General features: G+C 40.0%; 1 protein-coding gene across 4 annotated transcripts; it reads left to right on the top strand.

The window, feature by feature from the left end:
* Positions 1-994: 994 nt before the first annotated feature.
* LOC308328137 (uncharacterized protein) lies at positions 995-9,746 on the top strand. Of its 4 annotated transcripts, none has more exons than XR_013965262.1 (12): positions 995-1,035; positions 1,547-1,654; positions 1,934-2,063; positions 2,787-4,871; positions 5,029-5,109; positions 5,522-5,570; positions 6,093-6,143; positions 6,321-6,557; positions 6,793-6,938; positions 7,123-7,219; positions 7,685-7,765; positions 8,942-9,746. XR_013965262.1 is itself a non-coding variant. In XM_080781856.1 (12 exons), the coding sequence occupies exons 9-12, from the start codon at positions 6,857-6,859 to the stop codon at positions 9,006-9,008; spliced, it is 327 nt and encodes a 108-aa protein (XP_080637982.1). In that variant the 5' UTR covers positions 995-1,035; positions 1,547-1,654; positions 1,934-2,063; positions 2,787-4,871; positions 5,029-5,109; positions 5,522-5,585; positions 6,093-6,143; positions 6,321-6,557; positions 6,793-6,856; the 3' UTR covers positions 9,009-9,746. The 4 variants fall into 4 exon arrangements, 2 of the variants coding, with proteins under 2 accessions (XP_080637982.1, XP_080637983.1); XM_080781856.1 differs by having other exon boundaries at positions 5,522-5,585; XM_080781857.1 differs by lacking the exon at positions 8,942-9,746 and adding an exon at positions 7,845-7,914 and having other exon boundaries at positions 5,522-5,585.
* The last annotated feature ends 801 nt before the right edge of the window (positions 9,747-10,547 follow it).

Genomic DNA, 10,547 nt, shown 5'->3' with positions numbered 1-10,547 from the left:
TGTTAAGACTGTTATTTAATTTAATGTAATTGACCTGACATAAAGTAATTAGAAAATGAGTAGAGAAACACTGGGTTACACAGTGACCTCTGCTGGCACAGTATTCTCTAGGTCACTGATTTCGGTGTCGATTCCCAACCTGTTCCCAACTTGGGAAAACTTTAGCCAATGCAATACTGCAACCGTCTGGCTGATTGTGTATATTGTCTTAAATTGTGCTTGTCCAAAGTCACGAAATTTCCAGGTTTTTATTAAGTAAAGCGTTTGAGCACTTGGAAATGAGCTATAAAAATGCAATTCATAATTATTATTATTTACTCCAGACAGTCCAGACCTCCACTCCACTCATTTGGTGTAGGAGGTGTGGGCTAGCCTAGTGTGTAGTGTGTGTGTGTGTGTGTGTGTGTGTGTGTGTGTGTGCGTGCGTGCGTGCGTGCGTGCGTGTAATATATATATATATATATATATATATATATATATATATATAGTATATATAGGTTGGTTATAACAATACACCATTGTGTATAAGGACAGCTCACTGCCCAGGATCTCTCCCAGATTCTTGCCAGTTTCAGCAGACATCACCATGGGTTCTGCAGGACCCAGGTCTATAACATCTGGATCTGTGATGCACATCTGAGGACAGACAGCACAAGAATCAAAGATTCATTAGATACAATCAGAGCCGAAGAGTTCTGATGATCCTCATGGGGGCCAACCCAACTCCCCTTCTAGGGAGGGGGAGGATTGCCTGTCACAGAAGGACATCAAAGGAGTAAAGGACTTTTGGGAAAACTAAAGACTTTCAAATAGAAGAGCTACAAGCTCAACGGAAATGTGAATGTGAATATATGAATGTATTCTGTGCCAAATCAAGCAGAGTTAACATGTTGTGGATCATGTTGACCCCTATTCAGTTGGTCCAGTCTAGTGGGAGGGGCCATGGGGGGTATAAAGCTCAGAGACTGAGTATCCAAGTCAGTCTGTCTGCACACTCTGCTGGTGTTGGTCGGGGAACGAGCTGTCTCTGAGGAGGTGATGTTATTATGTTATTATTTAATACTTAATACCATGGTTTACATAGATCTATTATTGTGATGTTTATTATGATATATATATATATATATATATATATATATATATATTATAATTATTTAATGTACATTTAAAAAGGCTGGATTTATAAATACTTATGCTTATATCATATGATTTATTTGGAAATGATTGTTTTGATTGATAGATTATAGCTGTTATATATGATAGGCAGTACTTTGTTTTGAATATACCTTTTTATTTCTATTTTGCAGACGTTTGGTCTCCTTTGTTTTTGTAACTTGTATGTCACTTGGGTTAAATAAATCTTGCGAAAACTCTGTCCAACTGCGTGCCTTGCCATCCTTTTGTTCATAGTACCCTAGCCTCAGAGAGGGGTGTGACAATGTGACTCTTATTATGTTTGTACTCTTATTGATTAAGCAGTGTTAAAGCCTGTGACATTTGCAGTTGTAGTGAGCTTTTAGTGACTGAAGTTGTCTATTGTCTACAGTGCCTGTCCGTCACACTATGTGTAAATGTGACCATCGGTGACTGTTGATGTGCCCTGAGGTTCAAGTTGGTTATGCAGCCCTTTAGCACCCTCGATACGCGGAGTGAGGTATACATGATTATTTATTTGTCTAGTTTCCATTTGGAGTATACCATTCATGATTGTATTTGTTTGGTTTTCGTTTGGTTGTGGTACTTTTGGTTATTGTGCATTTTCCTTGTCTTATAATTGAAATGACTTGAGTTTTGTATCACTATTTATAATTGACCATAAATTAACCATTTTTATTGTTGATTGTACTGCTGAAGTGACAAGTTTATTGCACAGATTTTAGTAGTGAAACTATGAGATTATTCGATTGTAACTATTTATTCTATATCCTTATAGTTTTCACGGTGTTGGAACAATAAACACACCCGTCGAGACCACCCAAACTTGTCATTCTTTCATCAATCGAGGGGCAGCTACAATCAACCTGTTGCAGTCATCATCAATCACCATCGACAAACAACTACAAGTGAGTAAACAACAAGACGCCCAAGTCCCAAAGTGTGAGCACGTTGTTGAACCGTATATCTCTGGTGATAAAAGAAAGGCATATTGGCCCTACATTCAAGCTGAAATCTTCACTCTGATACGGACACAAGTATTGAAATTGGATCGATTGGAAGGATCTAAGTACCATAATGGATGTGTCGCGCTATTGAAGCTAATGAAATGAGCGATACCATACGGATGAATGAACGCGCAGAGCGTGACATTTAATGTGGATTGGAATGAATTGATGTCGCTATTAAGCAAGCTTTGTGCAACGCTAAGTTTGGATCTGGAAAATAAGCGCTGCTGTTGTATTCTAAATACGGATGTCACGTCACGTTTTACTGATGTCTGTAAATGAAGCGGATGAATTACTCCAGTATGAAAGAGGCCTGTCCGTGTGTTTGCTAATACAAAAACAGCTTAATTGATATAAGCATCAAAGCAATATTTTAAGTACTTTTTATTAGCAAGTGCATTCCATAGCGCTGGACCACACATGGACATCATAAACCTGCGACGGGAACAGTTCCTATGTAGTAAAAGATTATATGAAAGAAATAAAATATTTAACTGGTTTATATTTTAGTTATAGATTGCAAGTATAATGTTAAGGAATATTTGTCTTATTAGCCAGAGATCCTTTTAAAATGTTTCTATTACTGTGAGTGATATGGTCAGCTTCTGATGTCTTTCTTTCTAGATGTAGATGGAGATGACCGTAGATGCTGCTGGAACACTGAACCTGGTCTCCTGTGTGAACCACCCCATCCTGGCTGCTGTCCATGTGGACATTATGAGTGTTTGTATAGAGAGAAGCATGGCTGAATAGCTTTGCATATCAGTCGTTTCTTGCTGCTGCCAAAGTCAAATTGTGATATCTGTAGTGTTTAGTTCATGGCCGCTTATGAGATGTAGATATAAGTACACCTGACTGGTGGAATAGCCTTGTGATACATACTGGGTGTGCTCTTTGGTCGTTCACAAAACAAACAAACAAAAGCTACACAAAATGCCACAAACTCGCTAAAAGCTGCACAAAAATCACACAAATCAAGGGATGTCCGACAGTCGGTGTTGGATATTGTCCAACTCCTAATTGCCGATATCAACAGATACCGATATATATATATATTTATTATATGCAGGCTTTTTCCAGTGGTGGAAACATAACTCAAACTTTTTACTTAAATAAAAGTAGGCAATACTGCAATATAGAAATACTCCGTTACAATTCAACATGTACTCGAGTAAAGGTACAAAGGTTTTGGTATAAAATGTACTTAAAATACCAAAAGTAATTATTAATAATTACTCATTATGCAAAATGTCTCATCTAAAATGATCTAATCTCTCATCTCAAGTTTTCAAATGTATAAAAATATTTTGAAAATAGCAGATCTACAAGCTCACATGTGTCTTATTGTATTGTAAGCTTGTAGATGTTTTTAATGTAAAATAATAAAGAAAGTAAAATTAAGGGTTAGGGTTATTCATTTTTAATGCCTTTATAGGCCGATAATATCGGACATCCCTAACAAAAACATATATCAAACGTGTCAATACATTTCAAAGAATGCCACAACTTCACCAATAAATAAAGAAACATCCACATGTTCCATAAATTAAATGCCACAAAGGTTTGCCGAAAAAAATGAAGAAATTACAAAAAATACGTTTCTTAAACATCTTCTGCCGTATGTCCATAGAACTTCAGCTCTGTTGCAGCAAGCCAGTACAATGTGTCATTGTCTAGGTCACCTAAGCCACGATCACCATTCGGTGGCCGGTATTTGGGGCAAATGGTCATTATGTGTTCCACAGTCTGTAGTGGATCCTCGCATTCACAGTGGGCACTGTCCGAGATGTCCCACTTCTGCTTTGAGGGTTGTCCACTCCTTGCAGGGGAGGTGCTGGCAAAGAACATATTTGGGGTCCTCGATGTATTCCACTGGTCCCTCTGTCTTGCCTTCACCCAGGATGCCTTGGAGGTGTCAGCTGGTGTTGTGTGGAGCAGTTCCTGGGCCTGTGTGGCAAAGGGGCACAGTGACTTGAGGCACGTGTGCTGTGGCAAAGGTCGCCGTGACTTGGTGTGTGTGTGTGGCAAAGGGCACCGTGACTTGAGGCACGTGTGCTGTGGTGTCTCTGACGACCTTGTGGAGGAGATGGCTGGGATTCACTCAGCTGTTCCTTCTCAGTGAGGGCCAGCGTGGCTGCTTCTCGTCTGACCTCTGTTGGAGTGATTCCAGCGAGAACAGGCAGGCAGTTTGTTTGGGGTGGCCCATCCGGTGTTGAGGGCAGCATCCAGCTTCTTGACATGAGAGCTACGCCTCGAGACTGGGACACAGTACTCGGGTCGTCTGCATAGCCATACTTCATTGATGTTGTTGCAGGGAGGTCATGGATGTAGCTGTTAGTGTTGAACAGCAGTTACTGGTGTGGAACCGAAAAACTTCACAAACATGCCAAAAAATTCTAGTTTTGAACCTTTTTAATCTAGTTTATTTTCAAATAAATGTGTTTTTACTGTTTTGTGAAGCAACTTTGGGTACCTTGAAAAGTGCTATATAAATTGTATGTATTATAAAAAAAACAGACACACAGCAATTGTCACAAATTCCTATTGGCAGCAGCAACAAGTGAGTGATGTGCAAAGTCATTCATAGACTAACCACCATGTCTTCATTCCAGATGCTGCGAGGCTCAACCGGAGCCCCTACAGGTGGACATCTGCAGTTCTCGCTGTCCATGGATGAATCCGCATGGGGGGCTCTGAAGGCGGCTCAAAGTAAGAAACCACTTAGACTTTTCTATTACTGCGAGTGGTATGGTCGGCTTCTGTTTTAAATGTTCTCTATACATTTTGTGTATGATGTGAAAGGACACAATGTACGTATATCTGGCGCTTGGTCACTTCAATTAATCTTTCGTTCTTTCTTTCTTAGGGTGGATGGGTCGTGGAAGGACAGAGATCCGTTCCAAAACCTTCCCTCCCGGCGGTTTCCTCTGAGGACTTCTGATGAGCTGTGAGTAGGAATATTTCTTGTTGGGATGGATATCTGTTGTACTGTTATGGTACGAAGTATAGCATGGCAGTATGATTCCTCCTAGTGGCACTGGTTGAATGTCTGTCAGCTCTCCAAGCTAATCAAAGTCTTAATGACACTTTTTTTTTTAACCACTTCAACCCCAGCATCTCTATTCTGGGGGGAGCGTTCAGCCAAATTAGCAGATCTACAAGCTCACACTGCATTGCAACGTGTTGTGAGCTTGTAGATCTGCTATGTTTGGCAAATCAATTTGTGTAGAGTGAAATCGGAGCATATACCAAATGCTCTCTTTAAAAGTCTGTTTTATCAAATCTATAGAGGGTTTAAGTGGTTCTGAATATGCAGCTCAACAAAACAAAAGCTAATTTAGTCCTAATTTCTTTCTTAGGACGGAGATCTGTGTAGATGCCGGAGGACTTCGGACCTGGACCTGCCCGGTGAGGAACCGCACAGTAAGAACCGCTCTAGGCCTTTCACGATTATGAGGTTTCTTTTTACTGGACGATTATTGTCGCTCAAATAAATTGCAATTAAATATTTAAGTACCGGTATATTTAAGTATTCGGTACCGGCTGGACGCCGTATCGGTGCGGCACAGGCGGTGGTCTTTCTCTTGACGCTGTCAGGTGTTTAAAGGACAGTGTTCTGTCCAGCTTCACCGCAAGATATGATGGGGAGGAGTGGGACTGTAAAAATATAGAAATGACACCACTGCTATCACCGAACTGCACACCCTATTACCCTAATTGATCACGTCTAGGAATTTCAACAATTTAGGCAGTTCTCACATCCAGAGTGACTTACAGTAAGCAACAACACATAGTAATACATCAAATTCATAAACAATTGTCATCAATAATAAGAAGTATAGACTATCCAGACTATTGGCAGGGAGTGATGTGCGAAGCTCTTTTCTATGAAGCCATTCATAGACGATAACGGCCATGTCTTTCTTCCAGATGTACTGCAGGTCTCTCCAGGAATCTGCATTCCTCTGAAGACGACTCAAAGTAAGACCCTGTTAGGCCTGTCAAAAAGAACCCTAACTGAAACGTTTATTACTGTAAGTGATATGTTTAGCTTCTGTTTAAATGTTCTCTATAAATAAAAGTTTTATGTATATATGTTGTGACAGGATAGAATATATATCTGGCTCTTGGTCACTCTAATCAATCTTTCTTTGTTAGGATGAAGATCGCGGTAGACGTCGCTGGAACGCGGCTGCTGGACAGGGAGTGCACACACACACACACACACACACACACACACACACACACACACAGAAAGGCTAATTTGGTGTGTGTGTTTTATTTTCTTTGTTAGAATGGAGATATCGATAGACGATCTGATGTTCCCTGGACAGAGATCCGTTCCAAAGCTCCCCCCCCCCCCCCGGGGGCTTCCTCAGAGGACTCTGATGAGCTGTGAGTAGGAATAGTTCTTGCTTGTTTCTGAGGATGGATAACTGCTTTTGTACTGTTATGGTACGAAGAATGGCATCATTTACAGTAATCCAAATGTTTTAAATATTTTAGGATAAATCTAAATCAGTTAGTTAGTTTGAGAGTCAATATCTCATATCATGAGCGTATCAGATCTACAAGCTCACACTGCAACGTGTTGTGAGCTTGTAGAGCTAATGGTTTCTTTCTCTCTCAGGATGGAGATCATAGACACAGCTGGAGGCTGGAGCCTCTAGAGATGGAGATCTGCAGGTCTGTCCATGGATGGGAGGACGGAGGACGGAGATCTGGGTAGACGCTGGAGGACTTCGGACCTGGGCCTTCTCAGTGAGGAACTCAACGGTACGAACCGCTTTAGGGTTAGGGCTTTTTTAGGCTTTGTAAAAAGCCAATAATCGTCCGTTGCCGATAATTGGTCGATCCCTATTCTTAAACGTTACTGTAAGTGCATGTGTATGTTGTGACAGGACACGCGCGCACACACAGCAAAGCTAATTTGGGCTGTGTGTCTTTCGTTATTTGTTAGAATGGAGATCTCAGCCGATGCCCGAGATCCGAAGCTTTCCCCGGGTGTGTCCGCTGAGGACTTCTGGGTCGCTGGGAGGCTCGGACGGAGCTAGAAGGTTCGGTAGACGCCACTGGAACCTGTTTAGGCCTGTCAGAATTTAAGGTTTTATAATGGCCGATTTTAATTGTCGCTCAAATAAATTACAAGTAACAATTTAATTGCGTCATACTAACATTCTAAATAAAACTTTGGCTTTTGTAGGCTTTGTAAACAAAAAGATGCACATGGCATAATTCAATAACTTTATACACTAAAAAAAGAGAAGTAAATTACAAAGTGACACATTTAGAGCTTGTAGATCGGTTGCTTGCATTATTTCTTTAAAATGTTTGACAATATATGAACATTTTCAACATGGAGACGATTATGACTTATGAAAAGTATCTCAAATACTTGGCGATTAGGTAATTGTGACAGGCCTAAATCCTTCTAGTTGTGTTTTTTTATATCATGTTCTGTAATCAGTTAGGGTTGACTATAGACTTTTTTTTAGGAATCATCATGGAATCATTTTTTTTAGGATCATCATGCCGGTGAAGAGCACGTTTCTAGCCGATGGAGCAACTATTTCTGATCACCTTTGGAGTTACATCACAGCAAGGTAACTATACAGCACACGCACACACACTATGATCATGACATGACATCAGCTTGTGACTGTAACTTGTTCCTGTTCGCAGATGACTCGGCACTGCTGGTCTCGGACAGGAACAAACTGCAGGTTGATAAGGCCCTCAGCTCTGAACTCGGTAGAATCTGCACCTGGCTCACTGATAACAAACTATCTTTACACCTGGGAAAAACTGAATCCATTCTCTTTGGATCTAATAGTAATCTCAGCAAGGCAAATGGCTTCTTGGTTAGAGTTGGTGACAATGTTATCACACGTAAAGATGAAATTACCTACCTAGGTTCCATCCTGGAGGCTAATCTTTCCGGTGATAAAATGGCCACCAACGTAATCAAAAAAGTCAACCAAAGAACAAGATTCCTTTGCAGGATCTCCTCACTGGTCAACAAACACCTTGAAGACCTTAACAGGAGCCCTCGTACAAGGTTTCTTTGACTATGCATGCACCTCCTGGTACCACAGCACCTCAAAGGCCCTTAAAACTAGGCTCCAGATCTCCCAAAACAAACTGGTCAGGCTCCTACTTGGCCTCACCCCCCGAACCTACCTCACTCCTGCCCACTTTGACAGGCTGGAATGGCTTAGGGTCGACGACAGAGTACAGCATCTTGCAATGGGTCTGGTCCACAAGATTCGATACACCACCAAGATACCCATGTACCTGTCTAGATACTTCCTTTATGTTAACGAAGTCCACACCCACAACACCAGAGGGAGTGCAACGAACCATGTACAACCCAGATTCGGCACAAACAAGGGACTAAATTATTTTCACTCCTATGCCACCAAAATGTGGAACGCCCTACCAACAGTCATTAAGACATGTAAATCCCTTGACTCCCTTTTCCCCCTCACTGTATACGTTTATTTTCCCTTTTTACCTCCTTTATGATGAATTCCTGTTCTGTTCTTTGACTATATAGAAGTGTCTTATTTGTACGTCTCTAAATGTTTTGATGAATTGAACATGGTGGACCCTCTTGTAAACGAGTGTAATGCTTAATTGGGTCGTCCACTTACAGTTAACAGTCTTTGTATTGAGTTTGTGCTTGACATGTACTGTAATTCTGCAAACTGTTAATAAATATTTCAATCAATATTGTTTTATGAACAAAGTAGTAATGAGCATTTCTTTCTTTTCTTTAGGACGTTGCTGGTCTCCTGTGTGGCTCCATCTGGAGGTCACCAGGGTTCTGAGTCACTCAGATCCTGACTGGTAGTGGTGATATGTAGATGTGATCAATCAGGGCTCTAAACAATAAAATAATAAACCAATATAAATGACTAGATAATAATATAAATAAATGGATAAAACGAACAATAAAAAAATAGATTATAGTAAAATAAAAGTAAATTAAAATAGTAAAATAAAAGTAAATTAAAATTAGTAATACATCAAATAAAATTAGTAATAGCATAGTAATGGATAAAATAAATATAATTAGTAATATAGACAATAATACATAAAATTAATTAAATTATCAATATAGTAATGCATAAAATTAGTAATAACAGTAATACATCAAATAAATAAATTCATAAAAAATAAAATTAGTAATAACAGTAATACATGAAACAAATACAATTTGTAATGCATGAAGTAAAATTAGTAATAACATAGTAATACATCAAATAAATACAATTAGTAATATAGTTATACATAAAATTAGTAATAACATAGTAATATATTAAATACAACTAATACATAAAATAAATTCAATTACTTTGTTGTTATAGAATGACTTAAAAAAACAAACAAAAAATATCAATCACATCTACATATCACAACCAGGCTATATTGCCAGCAGGCAGGTGGACTGTAGACTCACTACAGCTGTCACAATGTGGTGTACTTGTGTTTTGACCCAACTGGCCTCCAAGGAGAGGCGAGCATGGAGCCGGACATCTGATGATACACGAGAGAAGACGCCATAGTCAAAAAAAATTGTAATAAAAGTAATATGTTTCATGTTGTTTGTAATTTATGCATGATGCCATATATCTGTAAATATTCATTATTTTCTTGTTAATAAATTATTGCATTTATACCCGGGTGTCCGTTATGTGTCCATTACCCTTAGATCCCGCCGCCGCAGATTTATTTATTTCCCAAATGGTCTAAAAATTAGTTATTTAGCATACTTTTACCAATGAATTAGCCTATACACAGACAACGACTGATTAGCCTATTTTGGACGATATGGGTCTTTTCTCGAGTCAGTGTGTAGTCTCACTATAGTCTGTGTAGATTACCCGGCGGTGTTGCTGCCCCTCCCGGGAGTCGCTGCTCATGGCTCTTCACAGACGGCACAGAGACAGCAGTCACTCCGCTGAACGTGTCAGTGTTGCTGCAGTGGTGTGAACCGTGCGGGCACTGGTGGTGGTGCTGAGTTCTGACAGCCGAGTCACAGCTTCTTCTTCTGAATTACTTTATCTTTGCCTTGGAAAATACATTTTGCGTTTTGCTGTTTCCAAAAACAAACCAGCGCGCGCTACTGTTTGCTACAAAGCGACTGGAAGCGGACGAGGTTTACAGACCTACCAATAGTAGCCAATCATATGCTGATTAGGCCAGTTGCTGTATAGCCTACCTACCCGATCACCAGGGAGCAGCAACAACACACACACACGCACACTACACACACAATAGCCTTCTATATAATGCTGCGCACATATATTATATATATTAAAAAAAATACCCAGCATAACTTTTGGGAAGGCTAAGCCTTCCCTAGCCTTACACACCCGCCGC

The sequence above is a fragment of the Protomyctophum bolini genome, assembly GCF_963924005.1.
Source record: "Protomyctophum bolini genome assembly, chromosome: 14".
Taxonomy (NCBI): Eukaryota; Metazoa; Chordata; class Actinopteri; order Myctophiformes; family Myctophidae; genus Protomyctophum; species Protomyctophum bolini.
This window is presented reverse-complemented; position numbering and strand designations above follow the sequence as displayed.

Bases quoted from the DNA above. Each gene is read 5' to 3' on its own strand.
- LOC308328137 (XM_080781856.1), top strand. From the start codon at position 6,857: ATGGATGGGAGGACGGAGGACGGAGATCTGGGTAGACGCTGGAGGACT. The intron at 6,939-7,122 runs GTACGAACCGCT...GTTATTTGTTAG, and splicing joins TCTCAGTGAGGAACTCAACG to AATGGAGATCTCAGCCGATG. The intron at 7,766-8,941 runs GTAACTATACAG...TCTTTTCTTTAG, and splicing joins TGGAGTTACATCACAGCAAG to GACGTTGCTGGTCTCCTGTG.